Below are 26,088 nucleotides of genomic sequence, written 5' to 3'. Positions count from 1 at the left end.
AGATGGTTGTGTGGGAAATCCCAGTAGATCAGCATCAGTCACCATACTACATTCAAAATCACCTTTCTTCCTCATTCGGACTCTCTGAACTTCAGGGGGTCGTCTTGGCCATTTCTACATGCCTGTTGAGCAGTTGAACGTGTGTACCTAATAAATAAACCAATTATGTATTGTGTTATGTAGTGTTCATGTATGATCCCCAATCATATGATTTACTGTTGCCTTCCTATTAGCTATAAGCACTCAGTCATCACTCATTTTCTGGTTAAATGCTACTCTTCTTTCTTAATCATAACAGAAAACAGATAAATGTGCAGTATCTTCAAAATTTATTATGTGGATAAAATACAGTTGTCAAACAAGTTTCTCTTTTTACTACAAAAGTGTTAGTAAAGAAACAACCAACAGGACAAGCTGCTTCTTTGTTTCCCTTTCTTGGTAAAAACGTTTCAGTCAAGGCTTAGAGAAAACGAGAAGAACTGAAGACACGCATACGATCAAACAATTCTCAGACGGGTGATAAAGACCTGGTCAGTGAGAAACAAAGGTCAGTCACTCAGATACAATTTAATTCAGTATGACTCCAGTTAAACAGTGAACGGGTTGTGCATTTTAAAAGTGTCCAGTAGAGTCTGCGGCTCTAAGGCAAAAAAAAAAAAAAAAAAAGTGTGGTGTGAAAATAGTTTAGAGGAATCTAGAAGACTGTCAAAAAAATTCAAAAACACAGTACAGTACACTGTACAGTGTTTTCCTGCACATACAAAGGAGCACTGAGAGAAAGAAGAGTATTACAAACTGAGGGAAAGAGGGGGAAAAATACAATTCCTGGTAAAGATAAATAAATTAAAAGATGGTACAAAGAATCCTGTTGAAGCTGCTGTAGAGCCAGAAAAAAATACTGTGTGATTACAGGCACATGATAGGAGAACTTGTGTTTTGTTTTTACACAACTCAACCATCTGATATCAAGCGATACGTTTTACATGCTTTTCATGTAAGAGATTGCAACTCTTAGAAGAGTAGAGGGAATATAAAAAGTAAAACTCTTATCCCCCTCTGTGTCGGAAAGACAAAAATATTCAGCCCACTGCTGGACTTTTGTTACAATTCAGATTTTTTACTTTTTTACTACAGTAAACAGTTAACCCCTCATATGTAAAAATAATAATAATAATAATAATAATAATAATAATAATAATAATAATAATAATAATAATAATAATATTAATATTAAGAGGAAAATGTTCTAATTCAGGTGCCACTGGAACAAATAGTGCGTTGTTATACTCGAGGAAAAACATTGACACAAAACAAGGACATCAAAGATATCAACCCTTATCATTTAAGTACAGTTATTTAAAAAACAACAACAAAAAAACAAAAAAAAACCCGACAGTAAAACGGCTCAATTTTTTTTTTTTTTAAACAATTTTTTTTTAACTGATAGGAAAATATCAAACAGCATTTTGCTTTTTCTTCATACAAGTCCAGCAATTTTTTGGGCTGCTGTAGAGCAAAGACTCATGCAATTGTTAACACAGCACAAATGATTTTAATTTTATCAGGAAAATGTGGACAGTTAACATTTTACAGCAAACTCAGATAATACTAACACTGCTGTATCATAAAATAGACACTAGAACAGAAACGGACTCACTGTTTTCACTGGGCTGATGGGTGCACGTGTGCAACTGCATGTGATTTAGGGTTACTGCACATCTTCAGTGTAGCGTTAACATGTACACACTTTAAATTTGGCTGGTACACACACGATAAACACCTGGTTCCTCTGTTTATCTGAATCATCAGTGAGCTGATGAGCACAACGCTGACCTGACAAACATGCTAACATTAACGCCCCAATTCCACCTGGTATGAACATGCACGCTATATCTAGATCCTGACAGCCGGTCCATGAATGTTTGCATTCATCCTGGTATTAAAACAGCCTCTCATTGTCTTGATTGTGCCTGCGATGTGATTAACAAGAAGATGAGCTGGGAGGACACGGCCGACTTCAACTACATGTGTGTTCACATTACAGTAAGCTACCTAGACATGTTGATACCAGGTGTACGTTAGGTAACTGGGTCAAAATGACATTAGGTAAAGGCAATGAACACCTGATTGTAAACCAGTTCCTTATAAACAAATCCTCAAGCTTCATCCAGAGGCACCGTGTGTCTGACAACATGCTTTTGGTAAAGCACTCCCTGCTTGTCTCAGGAGGCTTCCTTGGCTTGGCTTGGCATCTTGCACATCATCAGGATCTGCTTCAAGGCTTTCTGGACGTCCTCGTCCATCTGACCCTAAAGGTCCAAGACAGACGGTCAGTTAGTCAACTGACTAAAAATAAAGAAAACAATTGCTAAAGTGATTACTAGGTGGATAATATTAAGTGACATTCATTTGAAAAACCTTCCAACGAATCACAAACAAAAGTATCTGAATGCCTGACTTAAAGTTAGTTAGGGTGACCTGATCCTTTAAAAGTGAACATCATTAAGCTGTAGTCCAAGAAGACATAAACAAATGGATGGACTTACCTGAACAGCATAGAGGAGGTGCATTCTGTAAACTGACACTACTTCACTGTGTTGCTTCTTTGACTCCTAAAAAGACATGAGACAAACCCAAACTTAACAACTGTACTTTATTTATATCAAAGCTAGTGTAAGTAATTTACAGAGCCCCCAGAAGGTCACACTGTTGTGACTCCAGTAAGGAATAAGCTCATCAGATCTCTCTGATTATAACTGCAGCCTAGGGGTGACAAACCTGGGAATGTGGCTGTTTCCATGGCTGTGCTTGGGCTGTTATACGTGTGTGTGTGTGTGTGTGTGTGTGTGTGTGTGTGTGTATGTGTGTGTGTGTGGTGACAGATTGTGCTGTAACTTATTACAAAAGCAGTTTAAGGGAACATTTCTGTCACCTTTGGGGAGCTTTTAAACCGATTCGCTAATTATTAATGAGAAATCTTACAGCAAGCTGGTACTGCAGTTGTTTGATTTGCTGCTGCATCGTCTCGAGTTGCTGATTTTGCTGCTGTCGTTTGGAGGGGGAGCATGAGCTGTAGGAGAGCTGTGATAGGCTGTTTAAGGCATCCTTCAGTTTCACCACCTCTCGAGACAGGTCATCTATCTACAACAAGATAGAACAAGTTGAACAAGTTCACCGTGAAATGAAAATACTTTTAGCTGCCGTTTCATTGCTGACCCTCTTGTTCTTTTCTCTCTCTGATGCAATGTGATTCTCCACCAGCTGTTTGAGTTGACACACAGCATCCTGGGACTCGGCCAGTTTGGAGGTCAGCGTCTGGTTCTCCTTCTCCTTTGACATAACTAGCTCCTGCAGGGCTTCTCGCTCTGCACCATTATCCCGTGCCTGATGGATGGATGAGCGGTTAAGATAAGTAAGTGTTAAGAACAGATAGTACTAAATGTTAGAGAGAAAAGAGCCTTTGGAAAGTGGATATGTTGTTTTTGCCTATCCTCTCACCTTCTGCCAGGCATCAGCAGCCTCCAGAGCCATCTCATCCTGCTTCCTGAGGGCCTCCTGGAGGAGGTGTGTCAGATGGTTCACTTCACCTTCCAGCTGCTCCCGCACTGTGTCATGCTCCACACGGGAGACTGAGTCATCTGGGGTGACATCCTTCTCAGCTGTCAGCCTGTTTGTGAAAGGGACACATGGTAGTAATTAGAACTAAAGTACATTTGATTCTAGCAGGGAGGAACATTTAATGGATATGGATAAACCCAGTAACCCTGTAATTGATGTGAATATATTTTAATATATTTTATTTTTTTTATTTTCATATTTAAAAAAATGAGATAAATGTATTTCTCTAACAATCAAGATTAGTCAGCTTGTTTTTTTCTTTCATTAACTTGCATAGTTACACTTGCAGGAAACTCAAAAATGAATTGCCAGTCTACAGATATACATTGCTAAACAAGCCAATTAGTATTAGCTGATAACACTAATACTAGCACTCTATTACCTCATTATGATCACTTTTGGCATCATTATGCTAAACTTGCTACACCACAAAACCTATCGGTGATTTTGTGGTACACTATGTGCATCCTTTTATATATAGTCTGTGCCTTAATTTTATACTCATTTACTGATAATCATTAGTACAATATTAGGTTCTTTTACTTGTTATTATTTCAGATTATCCATAAATTCTGTCTCTGTGTTACATCACTAAATATTGTATGAAAAGGTTATTTATACAGGTGCGTCAATGTGTAAGTAAGATTTTACTGTTGTAGCCAACCAAGGTGGAGCTCAATAAAAAGTAGGAAACACATGTTCATCATCAAAATTTGACATATTTAGTTTTGTGTTTGTGTCATTATTTTTCACTTACCTGTGTTGAAGAGCCTCCACCTGCGTGGTCTTTTGATGTAGCTCCTTTTTCAGGGCTTCCACCTCATTTTCCAGCTCTTTGATTGCATTACCCAGAGACGACATCACCTGCATTTGATCGGCAAGAGCCACGGAGCTCTGTGCCTGAACCTCTGCCTCCTTCCTCAGTAGTGAAATCTCCTCTTGAGCAGATGAATATTTCTTCTCAGCCTCAGCTAGCAGCCTCTGCAGCTCCTCCACCTTACTGTTTAACACCTGCACCTGTTGTTCCAAAGTTGGAGAGGGGGCCATACTCTTCTCAGCTTGAGCTTCAGCCAGCTGTTTCTGAGTGGCATTGAGCTGATTTTTGGTTTCACTGTAGGAGCGTGAAAGTTCCCTGCAGCGGAGCTGCAGTCCAGCGATTTCCTCATCTCGGGCAGCCTTCATCTCTTCAAAGTCTTTGGCTGCAGATTCAACAGGCACTGTGCCCTTTAGAGCCTCCTAAACAACAGAAAGAGGATAAATTGCAGGCCATAAAGATGAATGATATGTGGCGAATGGCATTTTAAAAAGCAGTTTAAAGAAAAAAAAACAAAACTCTGCTTCTCTGATATCAGCTAAATCTTGAATTGTCAGCCTCAAGCAGAGATGAAACAGACTACAAAGGTTGGACAAATCAAATTTGTTCATATAGAAGAACCCTGCATTTACCTGGAGCACCCTGACTTCCTCCTGTGCCTCCTTGTACAGCTCCTCGAGTTGTGCTGCCCTCTGTTCTTTCTCTTTAGCGCTCTCTCTATCCTCCTCCATCTTCTTCAGTGCCTCTTCCAGACGTTTGATATGTTGTGTTGCTTTATCTACCTCTGACTCTGATTGGGCTAGCTGGGCCTTTAGCTGCGTTACTTCATGTTCAAGTGTGGGTGATGTAAGTCTCTGGCTCTCCTGGCCTTCTCTCGTTCCCACCTGTACTCTCAGATTCTCCACTTCCTCCACAGCTTGGTGGTATCTCTCCTGAGTGTCAGTCAGCTTGGCTTGCAGCTCTGCTAGACTCTCCATCAGCTCTCTCTCTCTTCCTCTCTCGCTTTCATTGTCCCCTCTTTCCCTGCTTCGCTCTGGCTTCAGCTGAGCCTGAAGCGACTGGTTTTCCTTCCTGGTTTCAAGCAGTTTTATCTGAACTTTCTCTAATGTCTGCCTCAACAATCTGATCTCCTCTTCGCCTCCTCCTCGTAGTTTCTCTCTCTCTTCTTCCTCCAGTATCACAGAGTCAGCTCCTGGATCTTCCCCTTCTACTTGGGTGGTGGAGGGGACTTGAGGCAATGACTCAAACTCATCCTGGGTAGAGTGGAAAGATGAGTTGGAGGCAATGCTGTTTGGACGACTCATCTCCTTCAGGTTTTCATTTCCTTGGAGGGATGGATGTTTCTGTGGGATGGGGGAACAGGCAAAAGTGAATGAAAGTGAGTGAGGCTGGAAATACAAAAAGCTCAGTAGTGAATCCGCAGCTATGTTTTTCTCTCACATTCGCTTTGATTGATTAACTACAAAGCAAAAAACAGAGGTATTTATTAGAGATGGCACGATACCACCTTTTTATGTCTGATACAGATATCATAAATTTGGATATCTGCCGATACCGATATGAATCCGATATAGTGTATTTTGTAATCAATAAAACTGTTTTTTATAAATTGCTGCATTTTGTATAAGCTCATACTCAAGTTTTAAAAAACAAAACACTAAAGCTATTCTGTTATACCTGTATGCAAAAAATACACTGCACCCAAAATATTTTATAGTTCAGCAACACTGATCAATCTAATAAACTTAAACCTGCACCATCCTCCCTATTCTGGTATTTTAAAGAGTACTTAGCAGAAATATTAAACAACCTAACTAATAGGGTTGCAAACTCCCAGCAAAAATATTAGGGAACCACCCCTGCTTAATCGACGTAATCAACTTTAATTTAATGCACGTGTAAAACAAATGCACCGAAATCAATTATTTTTCTGCAATAATTAAATAGATTCAACATCTTGCTTCAACAGAATTGCAGACTGCACAGATGGTACCTTCCCAAAGGAAAGAGTACCATAGCTTACTAGGGTATATATTAGACTTAATAGTTACTATATACAATTATGGATTTCTATACATTTAATCACATGACCACTTTGGTTGTAAGATTCAGATAATTATTTATTAAAAGTTAGTCATTTTAAATGAAATAACAAAGAAAAGTATTTTTTGTGCCCCCCTTTCCCTGTTAATGCCCTGCCTGGCCCCCTGGCTGGCAAAACTTTGTTAGGCCCACCCCTGCACAGTTACTACCCGTCAGCTATGTGGAAAAGGATCCTGGTGTTATTTGTCTCTCAGAAACAGTTCATAACTTCCCTTCAACTCATTCATGTCACCTAAAAGGTAAACCTGTTTCTCCATCACTGTTCAGCTCTGATGATTCAGTAAGGACATCTCCTGGTTTCACCTTCATGTTTCCCTCTCACCACATATCCAAACCGATATCATGACCAGCAGCTTTTACAGCTGTGGCTCCAGCAAACACCAGCGAATACTAGAAAGTAATATTAAATCAATTCTAACAACAGCTTATCACGCTTAAACGTGCTACTGTTGTTTATCCGCTGGTCTCCTCTTTCTGGCGCAAAGTGGGCGATAAACAAACAAGAAAGACGGGACTTGCGACAGAAAAGCCGACCAGCTGATCATTGATCAGTTTCATGGTTGAAGTAGCAACAGGGGAGGAAGGGGGAGAGAATGAGAGAAGAAGAGGCAGCTGTGCAGCAAAGACAGAATAACTCCAGCTTTGTGTCTTTTTTTCCCATTCTAGCTGAAGTACGGGACAAATTGATTCCTTTTCTCCTCAATATGAAACTCCGATGGCCAGTCCAGCTGTGGCTCCAAATATCAGTTGTTAAGCTTAACGTGGAAATACTATGCAAACACTCAGAGATGAACTTATACACACTTGCTTTACTTCTCTGGGATAGTTTTCTCCGAGATTAAATGCCGCGGTTTGGAAGCGTGTAGCGAGGCTCCAAATGCTCCACCAGACCGCCGACAGGTCTCGCAGACAACAGCCGCTCTATCACGTGACACATACGATACATAATATCGGATCGGTCCATCTCTAGTATTTATATAGCTGTGGGTGTCTTAAGAATAGGAGTCAAATTTTTCATGCAAAATATTTTTTCCAATTTATATTTATAAAAAAATTTTATATGAATTTTTTTCCCAAATTTTTCATATAAAATATTTTTTCAAATTTATATTTATAAAAAAAATTTATATGAATTTTTTTCCCAATTTTTCATATTTTATATGAAAAATTGGAAAAATACACTATAAACTTTCACTTTTCTATTCTTACTGAACACTTAGGGCACTTCTTACTACAATCCACAGCCAGTGGCCATGTTTTCTTTCTATCACACACAATCTGATGGATTCAATCTCAGCCACATTTACACAATTTTAGGGCACAGTCACTTTATGAAAATACCACAAAGCTGGGTCAACTGTTTAATTTAATCAGGATTGGCAGATTAATTAATAATGCACACACCCACTAAATTAACAATTAGATATAAGATATTACACAAATGCATTATTGCTCATTTACTCAACTGTACTGAGCAACACTTAGCAGCATTAAGGGAGGACAGGAGGGATAATTAGAGTGTCAGCTTTGTTTATTTAACCTCCTAGAACCTGGCGTCCACATATGTGAACATCACATTTTGAGTTATTTAGACCAAAATATTTAATTTTGCTCTACTAGGGCCTGATATCCACTTATGAGGACATTATACTGCTACTGTTCTATCAAAATTTTAAACGAATATCCTCATATGTGGCTCTCGTTTTTCTTAGGAACAAAAATCAGGTAAAAAAAAAAAAAAAATCTGGTAATTCTTTGTTTTTACATTCATCGGGTCCCAATCAGCCCAAATATCAAAGAGAAATTAAAAATGCATGCCGTGGAAGAGTTTGGGTCTTAGGAGGTTAAACAGAAACCAGTGTTGAGTAATATTACTTTTAAAAGTAACATTAAATTAAAACATGTAAAAGCTGGACTACTTTTTGGTTACCAGAAATAAACACACCGTTGCACATGACACATAAGCCAGTAAGGTCATTGCACTGATGCATATGCACACTATAGGTTCCATGCTTTTAAGAATGTGCAGTTTGCTGGTTATCCTGTTGTTGTTGTTAGGCTGAGCTTTTCTGCAGTTTTCCTAGTGCTTCCTAGCATTCAGCTAACCATAAAGAGTACACAAGTTATTACCTTTTTAATATGCTTTAAATAAGCTCTAGGACAAAACTTAGAACGGAAACACAAACAAAAGTGTAATTATTCTGTGTGTTTATTAATGTGAAAAACGAAACGAAACAATAGTATACTTGATGACGTAAACTGAATCCTGTTGTTCGAAGTCTTAAACGCTTTCAAAAACCACCGCAATCGTATTCGTAAGCTTTTCAGGCTCCGGCTTAAACCACAGACAAATGTCACGTAATCTGTAGTTAAACTGACACATTCCTATTTCCTAAGTGTAACGAGCACGCTCAGTAAAGAGGCGTTCATCATCTTCATGATTTCCCGCCGGGCATAAAAGGATCAAACACCGAAACACTGTAAGCCGACTTCTTCTGTGCTTCTGTTTTTCTCTACTTCTACTACTACTACATTATTTGTGGTTTGTTAAAAAACAGAAAACATTTTTTTAAAAATCTATCACTTTAAACAATCTGCAGTAGTAACCTGGCTTAAACAAGCAGTTTACTGTTGTTTCGTTGATTGTTTTTGGTTGTTTGTTTCATAGCTAAACTCCTGAGCATGAATGAATGGGTTACATACCTTAAGTTTGCTTGCAAGTTGCTGGTTTTCCAAAGTGAGAGCCATAATCTTGGCTTGCAGAGCAGAAACCAGAGCAGCAGACGCTGTGAAACTTTGCTCGGCCTGCCAGGACATACGCACACATACATTCACATGCCAGACTGAGGCATAAAGACAACGCTAAGGACCACCACCTGCCTACTGAAAAACAACACGAGTCGTGACACGTCTTAAGCTTAGTATAGACCTCCTTCAAGAATGCTGAAAAGCTGTTGTGTTTGTTTAGCACTAAACTACAAAAGCAGGCTGGCTTCTTTGTAAACATATTATACGTAGAAAACTGTTTAAGATTAATCTAAAGTTAAAATATTCAGTTAAAAATATGCACAACACAAACATCTCTGATTCAAGTTTTTCCTAAATGCATGAAAGGAGATTAACTTTCATACAAAACACATATAAATGCAGTATATTGACTCTATGTGGGGTACTCACATGTACAAGGCATGCTAATACTTATTATTAATTTAATTATTTTTCTCCAGATAATTTGGTATAGTCAATACACCCGGTTTAAAAACCTGCATATATGGAATTTAAATAAAGCACCACAGTGTTGTCAACTATATATTAGTCACCTTTGTATCCAGCTCAGGACCCGTCACCGTCTCCACCGTTTGCTTCAGGTCTTCGATTGTTTCCAGCAGCATGTTTCTCTCCTTCTCAACCTCCTCTTTCAATGCTGTTCCTCTGATCTCATCTTCCTGTGAAAAAAAAAGGGGAGGAGAAAGGAGTGACGAGTGGCAGAAAAAACTGGGAGGAAAAAAAACATCATATGAAGGCTGATGGAAAGAATTTACCCAAGTACTTAAAATGGAAGCCTAAAGGCTAATGCAGCTTTCAGTTTCATATTTCTTTTTTAATACCTTGTGTTTTTCTGTTACCTTGTAGTTGAATCTTTTAGGAGTGTCACTTTTGTTGGATGCTGGAGTGCCAGTAGATGTAACAATTGAAGGGGAAGAGGGTCCAGAGCTCTAAAGGAGGATTGTTGCATTAATTTTCCTGATAAATTACTATTATTGATTTGTCCACTTTTAATGTCGCTACCATCTCTCAGACATTTTACAATCCCTAAGGATGGCCTGTACTGCACTGACTGTTTATAGAAACAGCTTGCAAATGCCACACTTTCCACATTTTTTACCTGTGGCCTCTTAAAAGAAGAGAGAGAGAGAGAGAGAGAGAGAGAGAGAGAGAGAGAGAGAGAGAGAGAGAGAGAGAGAGAGAGAGAGAGAGAGAGAGAGATTAAATGCTAAAAGAGTTATAATCGCTAAACTTTTAATTGAATTTGGATACGAAAACCTTACAATTAAAGCTGATGGTGTGCACTTTAAACCCATATGTATAACATAACTGACTTGAAATGTTTTAGTAAACAACTAAAATAACAAATTATGTCAGTGCATAAAATATACACACTGGCCACGTTAATAGGTTACCTGTTAAACTGCTCAGTATACCTAATACTAAATACCTAATCAGCCAATCACATGACATCAACTCAACACATATAGGCATGTATACATGGTCAAGACAACCTGCTGAAGTTCAAACTGAGTAACAGAATTTCTGGTTATTAAAGAAACTGCTGATCTAATGGGATTTTCCTACAAAAAACATCTCTAGGGTTTACAGAAAATGGTCAGAAAAGGATAAAATATCCAGTGAGCAGTAGTTCTCTGGGTGAAAATTACTTGCTGATGCTAGATAACTGAGAAGCATTGCTGGACTGCGTTAAGACAATAGGAAGACAGCAGTAACTCAAATAACCACTTGATACGATCAAGGCTTGCAGAAGAACATCTCTGAATCCTCCAAGAACAGGAAAGCGAGGCTTTTGATTGGCACAGACTCATCAAAATTAGACAATAGAAGACTGGAAAAAATGTGGCCTTGTCTAATGAGTATTGATTTCTGCTGCAAGATTCAGATAGCAGGGTCAAAATTGTGAGTAAACATGATGAAAGCATGGATCCATCCTGCCTTGTGTCCAGACAGTCTGCATGTGTAATAAGTTCAAACTGAACATGAGAATGGAGAATCTGATGCTTGGCATATATTCTTTTTTTACTTTGCACCTATTACTAACAACTTAGCATCACTTAATACCTGGGTATTGTTGCTAACCATGTCCTCTAGCATAACATGCCACACCACAAAGCTGAAATAATCTCAAACTGGTTTCTTGAACATGACAAGGAATACAGCGTACTCAAATGACCTCCAATGTCACCAGCTCTTAACCCAATAGCGCAGCTTCAGGATGTGGTGAAATGGGAGACTTGCATTATGGACATCTGTGATGCTAACATGCCAATATGGACCAAAATCTCTGAGGAATGTTTCCAGCCCCTAATTAAATCTATGCCATGGAGACTTGTGGCAGTTCTGAAGGCAAAAGAGGCTCCAACCCAGTACTAGAAAGCTGTACCTAATAAAGTGGCCAGTGATTATACATGCTACATCAACGGAAAAATTTGGCTGATGTTTTCTCACTAGAAATCAGTTAATAGTTTGTCGAAGAGACCTTTACAGATAGTATGTAAATAAGCAATCACTGATTTTGTTCTCATATTACTTTGTATGAATACACTACAAACATGCATTAATATTAATATGGAGAGTGGCACACTGGTACAAGCCGCCAGACAGAGACACATGCATTTACCTGAGGTGGGCTAATGGGAGGTGGAGGTGCTTTTCGTTTTTTGGGAGTTATGATCCGTTCATCACTTATCTTAGCTACTTGATCATGCTGAAGAGCCAGCAAAAGAGGCAGAGAGGGAAGGTGACAAAAAAAAGAGAAAGAAAAGTGGGATTCAGTGCTGGTTAGTAAAAGGAGTCAATCGGTGGGTGCTACAGTAAGAATTAAGATTTGTTTTTCAAAAACAGCAATTAAAGATTTTTTTTTTTCAAAGCTTGGAATTATGACACTAACATATAAGAGAAACTGAACTATATTATTTGTAGCTATGAAAATGAAATTAGTCTGAAGTCGGTTTTATTCATTATTTTACTTCCTAATTCTATAAATCAGTTGGCAGTGCTAAAATGTTTATTCACTGTCATCCGCTGTGGAATTTCACGTGTTTTAGTACTTTTGATGGTCGATGTCTTACCTGGGGACTTTTAGGAGACTTCGTATCTGCCAAAAAAGATGGAAAGGTATTGTTAGGTACAACACACTAAACATCTAAGAAAAATTCAACAGTAACAGGAAGCCAACTGCAGGTGGCAGTGTTGACTTTGTGTTGAACCCAGAGCAGTATGGATCTCTGTCTCACAGGGGCAGTATGTGTGTTTTTATTGGCACTGATCAGGTTTTGGGAGGGGGAAAAAACCTGAAAGCATTAAGACTGGACCTCACATTGTTTTTGGTTAGGGTTAAGACTGAGGTTAGGTACAGAGTAAGTTTCCATGGAAATGTACTGGTTCACTGCAATGCCCTTAAGGGGGGGGGGAAAAAAACCTAAAAACAAATATGCCTGCCTGCCTACCGCAGCCTGAGTGACATTGTCCACAAAATTTATATACAAACCTTTACTGAATACTTCCTCAACACTTGCATAAAGCCAGTTGCACTCACTTCCTATCTTTCTCTGAACTGTAGGTTTGTGTTTATGCACAACTCTTACCTGAGACCGGATGCTTGTTTAGTGCAGCTGAAAGGACAGTTTTGGTTTCAGAGCTGCCTGAGACCTTAGCGTAATGTAAAACATCATGGCCTTCTGCATCTACAGCTGACAAGTCTGCTCCTCTCTGAACCAACACTTCAACAACAGATACTGCGTTGGACTCGGTTGCGAGCATCAAGGCCATCCTACAACACAGACAACACAGCATACTGATCACCACTTCAACATCAATCAAATATCCTACAATGAGCAACAATTTATTTGTAATTTTTTCCCTGTGTCTTATTATGTGTCGACTTTGTTTGGGTCTTTTTTGTTGTTTTTTTGTTTTGTATACCTGCCACTGTTGTCAGAAGTGTTGATTTCAGAACCAAAGTCGAGCAAAATGCTGCATACTTCTGCATGACTGTGTTTGGCTGCCAACAGCAAGGAAGTGAGACCATCCTTTAGGAGAAACAAACATAAAAACGAGGAAAACAAAATGACTAAAATCATCCTATAGAAAAAAAAAAAGACAAGACAACATGACAGATTTAAATGGACGCACACCCACAGCAATATAACTAGTCACAGCGTGGGCCTTGACAGGGCCTGTGTGAAAAATGAGTGAACGTCTACTGCTCTAAATGAATTCCCCAGCAGATAAACAGAAAAAATTCAGTTTGTATGTTTAAGATGAAAGAAATAAGAGCATGGGAAAATCCCCCAAATCATATTACTGATTGAGCTCAGCAGGTTGCAGAGAGTTGGTGGATGACTGCAGTATTTCATAAGACAGGCTATCCCATTTTTCTCCAGGACTGCCAGGGTCCGACCCCAAGTGTAACCCTTCACTTAACCTCAGTCTTGTAATGCTCAAGCATAAATATTTGACTGCCTAAGATGGATAAGGGAAATTCCCAGTCTAGAAAGAGCTACTTCATCAAAGGCATAAGAGTATACAGTGGCTCGCAAAAGTATTCGGCCCCCTTGAACTTTTCCACATTTTGTCACATTACAGCCACAAACATGAATCAATTTTATTGGAATTCCACGTGAAAGACCAATACAAAGTGGTGTACACGTGAGAAGTGGAACGAAAATCATACATGATTCCAAACATTTTTTACAAATAAATAACTGAAAAGTGGGGTGTGCGTAATTATTCAGCCCCCTGAGTCAATACTTTGTAGAACCACCTTTTGCTGCAATTACAGCTGCCAGTCTTTTAGGGTATGTCTCTACCAGCTTTGCACATCTAGCGACTGAAATTCTTGCCCATTCTTCTTTGCAAAACAGCTCCAGCTCAGTCAGATAGCGTTTGTGAACAGTTTGCCTCAAGCCATGTGGGGGACACAGCAAACATGTGGAAGAAGGTGCTCTGGTCAGATGAGACCAAAATGGAACTTTTTGGCCAAAATGCAAAACGCTATGTGTGGCGGAAAACTAACACTGCACATCACTCTGAACACACCATCCCCACTGTCAAATATGGTGGTGGCAGCATCATGCTCTGGGGGTGCTTCTCTTCAGCAGGGACAGGGAAGCTGGTCAGAGTTGATGGGAAGATGGATGGAGCCAAATACAGGGCAATCTTGGAAGAAAACCTCTTGGAGTCTGCAAAAGACTTGAGACTGGGGCAGAGGTTCACCTTCCAGCAGGACAACGACCCTAAACATAAAGCCAGGGCAACAATGGAATGGTTTAAAACAAAACATATCCATGTGTTAGAATGGCCCAGTCAAAGTCCAGATCTAAATCCAATCGAGAATCTGTGGCAAGATCTGAAAACTGCTGTTCACAAACGCTGTCCATCTAATCTGACTGAGCTGGAGCTGTTTTGCAAAGAAGAATGGGCAAGGATTTCAGTCTCTAGATGTGCAAAGCTGGTAGAGACATACCCTAAAAGACTGGCAGCTGTAATTGCGGCAAAAGGTGGTTCTACAAAGCATTGACTCAGGGGGCTGAATAATTACGCACACCCCGCTTTGCAGTTATTTATTTGTAAAAAATGTTTGGAATCATGTATGATTTTCGTTCCACTTCTCACGTGGAATTCCAATAAAATTGATTCATGTTTGTGGCTGTAATGTGACAAAATGTGGAAAAGTTCAAGGGGGTCGAATACTTTTGCAAGCCACTGTAGTTTCTAAAAACTATGAGGAGCAATAGATAAACAACTCAGTGCTGAAGAGTATTAACAGACATTTCCACCGTGAAACATGTTGGGGGGGGGGGGAATCCAAGTCTTTCCTGAAAAAAAAAAGTAGGAAAACGAACTTCAAGAAACACTAACGTCTGTCAGCATAGTTTTGTGTGTGCTTTATGTTACAAGGCTGCTGCTTTCACACACCACAGAGAACAGAACTATGCTCTGGGTTCCTCTGAGCTCTGCTAAACACTTTAACAGGCCTGTGTCTGTGTTTGCCCTGTCTGTGTTTTATATTTCTCTGGAATCTAAAAGACAGAAGTAATTTTGTTCTTCTCTGGGTAATAGGTTCAATGTGTGTGTATAAAGGCATGTGGGCGCACAGGTGTATTACTGCTTGTTTGCTGGCATGTGTTACTCGCTGTGTTTCTAACTTGCTGTCGTCGTGTCTGACATTTAAAGCCATATTACCCAAATATGGGCAACAGTGTAAACGCTGGGCAGAGCTGATGCATGACAAGTTAACTGTTAGGACAAGGTGTTACAGTCAGAGAGGCCTGTCAATCAAGACAGCTAAAATAAAAACACAGCTCTGCTTAAACCTGAATACACTCACCATGCAACAGTATTCTCAGCATTACCATTACCATGTTCATTTGCCACCTGAAAACTGGTTTAAATCCAAATAGTGTCTTTGTTTGTATGAACAGGATCCTAAAACCGTCAGTCTGCTGGTTGCATGTACAGTCAATGGCTACTTAATTAGTTACACCTTGCTAGCACTGGGTTAGACCTCCTTTTGCTTTCAGGCCCACCTTAATACTTCATGGCACAGATTCAACAAGTTGCTGGAAACATTTCTTTAAAACATTTGGTCCATATTGACATGACAGCATCACATAGTTCCTGAAGACTTGTCAGATGACAATCTCCTGTTTCACCATGCCACAAAGGTGCTCTGTTGGACTGAGATCTGGTGGCAATTCGAGTACAGTGAACATACTGTCACGCTCAAGAAACCAGTTTGAAATATGAGTTTGGTGAAATGGGGCTTTATCCTGCTGGAAGCAGTTAACAGAAGGTGTCACAAAGGGATACACATGGTCAGTAACAATGCTCAGGTAGGTTGTGGTGTTTTTTTAACAATGCTCAGTTAAGGGCTAAGGGACCAAAGTGTGTCAAAAAATATACCCCCAAATATTACACTGCCACCACAAGCCTGAACTGTTGATACTAGGCAGGATAGATCAATGTTTTCATGTTGTTTCCACTAAATTCTCATCCAACCGTCTAAATATTGCAGCAGAAATTAAGACTTGTCAGATGAGGCAAACATTTTTCCAATCTCCTTTTGTCCAATTTTAAACTGCAGTCTCAGTTTTCTGTTCTTTACTGACAGGACTCGCTTCCAGTGTGGTCTTCTCATGCTTTTTATATTTATAAATGTAATAAAACTGAGACACACAGTTGAAACTGCGCTTCTTTTTCTGATATTAAACTATAATAAAGGTTTAATTAATTTTCTTTACACTGACTGAAAGGGCACTTTCACTGGTCCCGCCCACTTAAAATCAAAATGTGCTATATGTGACCCAGAATATAAAATTTGACAGTTTAACTGTTCTATAGTGGTGGTTGTGCAGGAAAATCCCAGTAAATCAGCAGTTTTTAATATACTGAGACCAGCCCATCTAACATCAACAAACATGCAAAATTCAGTCACTTAAATCACCTTTCTTCCCCATGCTGTTTGAACTTCATTGTAATTTTAATATGTTTGTCTGAAACAGGTCTTGCTAGTAAATGAGACATTGAGACTCAGTGGGGCTACCTCTATAAATTAACCTCTATAATTAAAAAAAAAATAAAATCAGGTAATCTATATCTTAAAGGCACTGAGTTTCGCAACAAGCAGCTGACCAGCTATACCTAATGAAGTTGTTGATTTTGGTCATTAAACATAGAAGATAATGGACCAGACATCTTGGAGCCTAACAAAACCAGATCATTTACAAGTAGCTGCATACTTTCATTTTCTTGTTTCATGTACACACTGATACTGCACATACATGCAGGCCTCTGCATGTGACTATTAAATGTAAGAACAACACCTCTTACTCATGAAAAAAGGCAGAAAAATGAATCAGTGGGAAGAGTCTCAGTTCTCAGGTAGTTGAGCGCCATTAAAGACAACAATCATTTTATGTTGCAGAAATATTTATCTTTGTTTCCAATCTTGCACTCACCCAGCTACTTCCTTGTATACTGTATATGGATGTTCTCCACTATACGAGCCAAAATTTGACTCATGCTTTAATTTTAGCCATGCAGCCAGGAATGCACACGAATGCTGTAATTTTGGCATGTAGAAATGTTTGAGCTATGACTCGAAAGCAGGGTACACGTATTACCCCAACGCAGATCACAAACTGTGTTTAACATAAGGAAAATGAGCAGTTACACAGAGCCAGTCATTATAAAGACAGGACAGCTGAGCACCTTGTGATGTGAGCTTTCAAAAGGGCAGTTCACTTCAAAAATAAAATATACATTTTTTTTCCTCAGTTTGGTATAATTGAGATCCTAACTGCACCCACCAACCAAATGAAGGACACAGTTAGTCAATTTCTACAATTTATGATTATTTCACAAGCAAGAATCTACGATTATGCCCTCCTTCACATTTTTTAAAGCCTTCCTGCAGTGATAAAGTTGGCAGGTATATCACAGCTCAAAGGGCAACAGTTCCTACATGAAGGGGCTAACAACTAGCAACCAGTTCATGATTTCTGTAAAGAGACACCGCTTTTTCTGACTTTTTCAATGCATTTTCTTGTCTTTCGCTTTGAGCACCACAAGGAGAGCGCAATCTTGTTCCATAATGTCCAAAAAAAAGGGGACTCTGTCTTCAGCAGGTAGCTCCAACATTTAGCAACTGAATCCTAAGCAATCTAGATGAATAAACAACACTACAGCTCATAGGAACTTGTACGTTTATGGTATACTACAACCTCAGATGACGCTTAATTGTCTTTGCAGCATTTCTGCAGTTTTAGACTATTTCAAACATATCTTACTACAACACTATATTGCAGTAGTTGCTTGTGTATGATCAAGTTTATTCCCAGTTGCTCCGTTTAAAGGGGCTCCTTCAGTTATGTAAAAGTAAGTAGTGCAGAAATATTACTTTACAAGTAAAATGTAAACATGCTTCATTACTCAGGTAAAAGTAACTTAGTTAAGATTTTAAGTGACCACAGTGAGCATACTCTATCCATAAAAGCTGCCACCACAGTTGCTCTCTCACTGCGTGATAATTATACATCAGTGTGTAAACAATTTACTGCACTACTTGCTCAGCCTAACTGTTTAATAGATAACAGCTGAATGTGTAATACTGCATCATATGAATATATGAGCACATCATATCAATGTCAAATCATAACAGGCAATAAAAAAGTATCTAGAAATGCCAAGAAACGGAGAGTAAATAGTAGAGTAAAAAATCTCAACCCACTCAAATCCAAATGCACGGATGCTGAAGAATTATGAGGGCATAACAATGAATTGCGCCAAAGCTGAGCTTTAAATATTATGCTAATTTTCAGCTCCACAGTTTTATTCTTGGACTCTTCTACAGCTTTGCAGAGTTCAAAAATAATCCTTATTATATTTTAGTCATGTCTTAATCTATGAATATTTTGGGAGGAGATATTAAAGGCACTTAAAGAGGTATTCCACCAAATGATCTGAAGATGCCACTTCTTCAGATGGGTCAAATATTAGAGGAATACTGATGAAAGAGCTAGATGTAGGCACTAATCAAGTGTAGCACAGTTAGAGAGCTTAAACCTGAGCCCTTCATAGTATACCAATTAGATCAAGAAATAAAGTAGATATCAGGTGGAACCAACAACATGCTCCCTTAGACTTCAAAAAAGATGTCTATCAAATGGAGGTGTCTGACCATGGTGATCATGACTTGGTGATTAGATCTGAATTCAAAACAATACAAGTATTGTTTAGTCCATCTTCTCATGCATACACACAACAGCAGGATTTTCGTTTCTTTCTTCTTTCCCTCTCTTACCATTACTTTTGTTTTTGCTGTTATTATGTATATTTATTTTAATTTAGTTTGTCTATATAATTATATCCTCCTGAGAACTGAGGAAATGAGTATCTTTCAGTTTAACTTTTTTTGTGATGTTCTGCCTATTTGGAGATAAAAGTGGTCACCCAAGCACACGAGATATCATTGGAAAGGCCAGGATGTCCTCTTTTGAGCACAACAGGACTTATTAAGGTAGCTCAAATAAGTCAAAAGATATAGACCAAAAACAAATGTCCATTTAGAGGACATCAACGAAAAGGCTGGTTCTCAGGAGGTTATACCCATTTCCACAATCTGTGTAATTACTTTACCAGTTTTGTTAAGATTTCAAGCTATGGCACACATGGCTCCAAAACAGAAAAGCATGAATTTGTTTTGCACACACCTTAGTGCAGTCCTTCATGACATCTTCTGAAATAAGTCGTTTCAGCTATTCTAAGGTAGCCTGCCCTTTAAGTCAGCTTTCTTCTGATTGGCTGCTGCTCTGAAACACTTTTTTTTTTTTTTTTTTTTAAAACAGCAGGTAGATGGGACTGCTGCACTCATAGCCAGAACTGTGTGCCTGAGACGACCATACAAGGACATCCACTGTCAATGACATCATAGAAGAATCAAGAGTAGGAAAAAACTTTGGCTCACAGAGATTACTTGTACATATCCTGGCCTCTTTATCTGAAACTTTAAAAATAAATGACAGAAATCAAGCAAAGGTCTCCCCTCCCCATTCGTCCGACAGCAAACGTAAGGTTTCATATTACAGTTTACATTTACCTCTTCTCTTCTATACACATTCTTTGACACATGTCAGGCCTAGCAGATGTCCCTCCGTTTCTTTCTAGATATTCCTGAGTGTTTGTTTAAGTCACAAATATATAATCAGGTACAGAGTTACTCCATAGTGTATTGTTTTACACATTTGCCTAACAAGCAAAAGATCCCTGGTTAGATCCCAGGAGGAAACATCCCAGAAGGCATCCGGCATTTAAAAAAATAAATAAATACACGCACACACGTGCGTGGAGCTACCTGCTGTGGTGACCTCTTGTGAATAAGAGAACAGCTGAAAGTAGCTTATATAACCAGGTACAGATATATATTACAGCGTATGCCCGAGGCTAACAAGCCGGCATGCATTAACAGTCTACATGTCCACAAAACAAAGACAGAGCTTTGCAAACCTCACATACAGATTTTCAGATTTCGTTGGCTGGACCACTTTCATTCAACAAGAAAATATGACTATAAATATGAATACCAAAATTCAAATTGCACCACTATTTACAGTTAGTTTCTCACCAGTCCAATATGCATCAAGAAAAATGTTTTGTCTATTATTTATTGTCTATTATTGTCTTACTATTTTATGAAGAATACAAGTAAAAGTCACAAGAAATTGGCAGGGCCAGGATTTGAAACTACACTTAAGCTACAACTCCAAAAAGCACATGGTACAAAGTGGTCACAAGAACCAGTTTAAGAAGCTTGAACATACAAACTGCCATTGATTTAAACATGAGGCTAAAATTAATTTTAATTGGAAATAACAGGACATCTTTTCATGTAGGCTGACAGACCATCAGTTTCTGTTGTACACAAATGCACACACACAAAATTTCATGCTCGCACAACCCCAGCCAGACAGAAACCACAGGCATGGTGCGTCACTGCAATGGAGACCACATGTCTGCGGCTTGCATTCCCACAGTACGCTGATTTTTTTACCTCACGCACACACACACACACACACACGCACACACACAACACTACAATATTAATCCTCAAGCAGATGACAGACAAGAGGAAATGTCAGTTAATGAGGAGCCTTCATAATGTGGATTAACAACTATTTGACATAAAACAATCAGAGTCAATAAATGGACAATGATTCCTCAAACAAATTCAATACATTCCTCCCTGGAAATGGACTCACTGAAGCATTTTTGTGGTCTTTTTTCTGTTTCAGAGCCCCCCAATCTATTGAGCCAGGAAAAATAAGTCTGGGGAATGGACGAAAGAATGGAAGTACATACTGTGTCTTTAAGGTTGATGGGGCTTTTGAGTTCACACAGCAGTTGGACAATCTGGATGTTCCCGCTAGCAGCTGGAAGGGGGTGAAACAAAACAAGAGAAATTAAAACAAGAGAGTGAGGAAAAATAGGATTGTGTTTAACAGAAACTAACTGGGCTAAATGCATTTTAGTCACTTACGACCAAATATAATGATGATTTTATTCAAATAAAATTAGAGCTTAAAACTAGTAGATATTATTCCACATCCTTTTCAAAGCATCGCAGCCTATTTTTTTTTTTTTTTTTATCAGTGACTCTCAAGATCCTGATATACTTACCAGCGTGATGCAGAGCAGTCTTTCCTGATCCATCTACAGCATCGATAGGACATTTACTCTGGATAAAGTGGGAAAGTTATTAGTAACAATAGCATACAGTATACACATACAGCATATGCAATGACTATTGTTAATCAAGTGAAATCATGAAAGGCCCCAAACAACTCAAAATATACGTTTTAAATTTGGTTTGAAGTATCTGTGTGTTGCTTGCTTAATTTCAATTTTTTTTATAAACTGTGTATACACACTGGAGTTTATTATCTGAGGAACTGATGCCACAATCTGTTTGCCAGTGGTGCTTCAGGCAAATGTAATTTCATGTAATATTAGATTATACCATAAATACATACATCTGCAGTAAACAATTGTGGCGCGGGTGTGGTCTCTGGCCCGCTGCAGAGGAGGGCTGGCACGATGAGCTCCTGGGCCGGCGCGGAGGCGGGGCTGAACAGGTGTTTGGGACGAGTGACTGATTGTGACTTTTCTTATGTTTCAGTGACAGTCGAGGAAGCAAGCGGAGCGACTACTGAACGGGAGTGTCTGTGTCCCGTGTGTTTAAGCCGAAACCACAGTTATAATAAAAGAAGTGTGTGTCACCATAACCACGGTGTGTGTGTGCGTGTGTTGGGGTCCAACGTCACAACAATATATGACTGAATGTTTTTGGTTCTTCTCTTTTTCACAGTACTGTGTTTTGCTATATACAAAAAGACTTGAATGACTATTTGATCAGGCAGGTGCGTGTTGCTGAGATGCTACCGACTGTCACGAGGAAGTGAGGTCAGCAGATCAGAGCTGGATGTGTGTGTGTGTGTGTGTGTGTGTGTGTCTCTGCTAAGATCTGCTGACCAAAACCCAAACACGCACACACAAGAATCAGCAGATTGAAGAAATGAAGCAATAAAATTTTTTGGTTTCAGGCATCTTCACTGAACAGTAAGATGATTCAAGATGTGAGTTTCACACACTGTTATTCATAAACAAGAACAAGTGGTCCTGCTGGGTGACACTGACAGTCACAATCAAAACAATCTTAAGTTAATATTTATATCAGTTCTTTGTTGCATAACACATCTTGAAGTCATGTTGCCTAATCATTTATACCCAACATAATTTATAGCCCTTATATTAAGAACTATGTCAGCGGTCCCCAACCTTTTTTGCGCCATGGACCAGTTTACGTCCGACAATATTTTCACAGGCTGGCCTTTAAGGTGTCGCGGATAAATACAACAAAATAAAACCAGTACCGGTACAAAAAAAACGGGAAGATTTATTCATAACACACAGGAAAAGACCCAGGGAAACCAAGTTAACGTTAAAAAAAAGTAACGATAAAAAAACGATAAAAACCCTGAAAACCATAAATTTCACACCCAAGCCTCAACTCTCGCGGTCCAGGGTTGGGGACCACTATGTCTCATCTTAACACTGAGAGACCAGGGTATATGTATTTTAAATATCTGGCTTGACAGACTGAATCAATTTCTTTTTAATTCAAAGGCATTTGGGGAGGGAAATTAAATAGTTTTAACTTAATAAAACCCAACTTCACTTCATGAGCTTTACCTGAATGAGTTTTCTGCAGCATTCGGTGTGGTTGTTTTTGGCAGCCAGGTGTAAAGGACTAAAACCTACACAAAGGGGAAAAAAAGACAGGCAATGAGGTGCTTGAGATAACGTATGTGAAACCTTATGTATCAGTCCAGACAGTACATTACACCTGTTCATGTTACAGTATTTATAGAGGGAAACTCTCAAATAAATGCAGAAACTATTTTTTTAAGTTATACTGAACATAGCTATACATACCAGCAGCATCAGTGACTGACAGGTCAGCTCCATGAGCCAAGATGAAAGAGAGGCAGTCTATCTGACCACGAGCAGCAGCTACATGAAGACTACACACACACACACACACACACACACACACACACACACACACACACAATTAAAAGAACAAATTACACACACAGTACTTTGTTGTCAGTAGTTTTAGAGCAACACAGATGTTTTTAACAGTTTTACAAATATTAAAAAACATGGTACAGCTCAGGTGAGGACCTTATGCTGCAGCAGTGAGTGCAAATAAAAGATTAAAAAAAATAATAATAATAAAACCTTCATCTACTTTTCTGATTGCTCGGCCACACTAGTCCTCCATCTACCACTCTAAATTACACTGAAGAGTGATTTCTTAGTCTCCAATTAAAAGTTTTCACATTTTAGGAAATAAAGTTATTTGTTCACTCGCCTAAGTTTAGATGAGAAGATTAAACTATTCCCATATCTGTTAAATATGAAGTTCTGGTCCTTATAATGTAATACGCTTATGCTTAGTTTCTTTAATCCCTCTCAGCAACTTAGCCGACTCAGCGTCTTCCTAGAGCCTCCTCTTGATTTTCGTTTTTTTTTTTTTCCTTTTTTAAGCATGTGTGTTAATTAGAGGCTGTTGTATTTAGAATTTATAAACTTTGGACAGACCCAGTCTAGCTGTTTCCTTCTGCCTCTGGTCTTTATGCTCAACCAATCAGCTAAAAGCTGTAACTTTATATTTAGCAGAAAGGCATGGGAGCACCTCTTCTGCTCCAACTCAACATGAAACAAAATACGTGCACTTCCCGAGGGTCAAACTATTTTTTTTTTTTTAAACCGTGTAATGAGTATGAGATTTGACCTTGTTGATACAAAAGCCAGTATTAATTATGCTTACAGATCAGATCCTTTATTGAAACTGAAATATAGATTTCTTAATTAATATTCACCATGGAGAAGAAAAAAGTAGGTCTACAGAGCTTTTTGAGTGTCAGTGTTTCAGGCAGTCTTACAGTAGAAGAAGGTATTCACGTGACCCAGGTATGCAAAAGCTCCACTGCCACTGTTTTGCAATATGCAACTGCCAGAAAAACATGTCAGCACTGATAAAAGCAATGGATAAGCTTGGAAGTGATAGTATTTTAGGGAAGCTTTAACTATAGCAAAAATAAATAAGTAAAAGCAGCACTGGGCACAGCTTCAGTTCTTGCAATATATACCCATTTACTGACCATTTCTAGAAAAACAGGTAAAGCGCTGACTTGTGAGCAGGAATGCTGTAAGTCGATATGACTGCGTATGCAAAAAAAAAAATTGCCCCGTGTATGCACTGTGTGCGCAGGTTTGTGCATATGCATGCAGCAAATGATCAATACGACCCCTTTCCACCTCAGTAAGATGAACGGGGGGGGGAGGGCAAGCTCAGCCTTCCATCAGTGTGTGCGTAGGATACACATTCACACACACAAACACACAAGTATGTCTACATGCCTTTCAGTCAGGTTTTATCACCATAGAGATACTGTAGGCTCCCCCTTCGTGCGTGCTGAAAAGATCGGAGCATTGCGATTCCAAGCCCACACATTTGCCATGACTTACAAAGGCTTTGCATGCATTTGGACGTGTGTTTCTGTGTTCTAGCAGCACACAGAGGAAAAAGGTCAAGGATGTGAACTACAGGTGAATGGGAAAATAAATGAAAACCTACATATATGTTTTTCACTTCATTTATTCCTGAGATTTGATTTTCCTGGCTTTGTGAGTGCTGCTCTACAAATCGAGGTCAGAGGTGTTGAGTTTCAGAAAAAAAGAAAAGGGTCAAATATTAACACAAGCCTCTGCGTTATCACTAATACTAAGCGGTGACGCAACAGTAACCTCCACTGGCTCTGCGGAAGTGAACTTGCTTTCAAAACACAGAATCTCAGAGAGGCTGAATGAATGTCACCGTTTCAAGAACAAAGTAAAAGAGACATATTTTTAGATTGGCCATTCATTTTTAAAACTGTTCTGTGGAGCATGAAAGCAGTTACATAAGGCCATTACTTGAGAATCTGAGCATATAGTGTAGACATATGTTTAATCTTTGAATTGAAAGGAAATGAGAAAATTCACTGTGCTTTGCTGGATATTTATTTTAAAACATGTGCAAGCTTGCCAGACATAAAACCATGTTGGTGTCAAAACTTCATGCATTTCTCTGGTTTGCAGCCTCAAGTCAGTTTGCTTCCCCCATGTCATCCTCATTCTACAAAAGGCACTGCAGACTGTGATCTCTGTGTGTCTATATCAGCAAATTAGTTTTTATTTTAGGCAGAAGTTATGCTTTGACTTTATCGTCACCTCAGGAAAATCAGATGGAATTCTTGCACTGGAAACATAAACATTTAAATACCATCAGAAAAAAGTAAGTGGATAAGTCCAAGATCACTTACGCTGATTTGCCTTCACTGTCCAGCTTTACAGGATTGGCACCTTTCTTGGCGAGAAGGGATGAGACTTTCTCAACCTCACCATGCTCCACTGCAGCAAGCAAGCGTTCATCGTTTTTGTTCCACTCATTTGTCTAAAGAGAGAGGACAAAGAAGGAGAATAAAAGGTGGTGAAGAATACATGAAGACTACACAAAATATAAATATACAAATATATAACCCCAATTCCAAATAAGGTGAGACGCTGTTAAATGTCAAGAATTTAATGTCAGCAACACGTCTCAAAAAAGTAGGGACAGGGCCATGTTTACCACTGTGGAGATGTAGCGATGATGT

At 39.0% G+C, this 26,088-nt stretch overlaps 1 protein-coding gene across 3 annotated transcripts in view; it reads right to left on the bottom strand.

The window, feature by feature from the left end:
• Positions 1-314: 314 nt before the first annotated feature.
• Positions 315-26,088, bottom strand: part of rai14 (retinoic acid induced 14) — a 48,112-nt gene continuing 22,338 nt past the window's right edge. The window contains exons 3-21 of one of the 3 annotated variants that reach the window (XM_063478661.1): positions 25,756-25,886; positions 23,318-23,406; positions 23,075-23,139; positions 21,503-21,560; positions 21,185-21,255; positions 13,250-13,356; positions 12,913-13,097; positions 12,397-12,422; positions 11,946-12,032; positions 10,162-10,251; positions 9,856-9,981; positions 9,239-9,340; positions 5,065-5,775; positions 4,376-4,854; positions 3,499-3,667; positions 3,217-3,384; positions 2,983-3,141; positions 2,547-2,612; positions 315-2,309 (exon numbers count right to left, since the gene is read on the bottom strand). In XM_063478661.1, coding sequence (XP_063334731.1) covers positions 2,223-2,309; positions 2,547-2,612; positions 2,983-3,141; positions 3,217-3,384; positions 3,499-3,667; positions 4,376-4,854; positions 5,065-5,775; positions 9,239-9,340; positions 9,856-9,981; positions 10,162-10,251; positions 11,946-12,032; positions 12,397-12,422; positions 12,913-13,097; positions 13,250-13,356; positions 21,185-21,255; positions 21,503-21,560; positions 23,075-23,139; positions 23,318-23,406; positions 25,756-25,886 — 2,976 coding nt within the window. In that variant the 3' untranslated portion in view covers positions 315-2,222. Of the gene's footprint in view, positions 2,310-2,546; positions 2,613-2,982; positions 3,142-3,216; positions 3,385-3,498; positions 3,668-4,375; positions 4,855-5,064; positions 5,776-9,238; positions 9,341-9,855; positions 9,982-10,161; positions 10,252-11,945; positions 12,033-12,396; positions 12,423-12,912; positions 13,098-13,249; positions 13,357-21,184; positions 21,256-21,502; positions 21,561-23,074; positions 23,140-23,317; positions 23,407-25,755; positions 25,887-26,088 lie in introns of those variants that run through there. The other 2 variants (XM_063478662.1, XM_063478663.1) reach the window with 2 other exon arrangements.

The sequence above is a fragment of the Pelmatolapia mariae genome, linkage group LG7, assembly GCF_036321145.2.
Source record: "Pelmatolapia mariae isolate MD_Pm_ZW linkage group LG7, Pm_UMD_F_2, whole genome shotgun sequence".
NCBI lineage: Eukaryota > Metazoa > Chordata > Actinopteri > Cichliformes > Cichlidae > Pelmatolapia > Pelmatolapia mariae.
The sequence above is the reverse complement of the archived record's forward strand: the minus strand, read 5'-3'. Positions and strand labels throughout refer to the sequence as shown.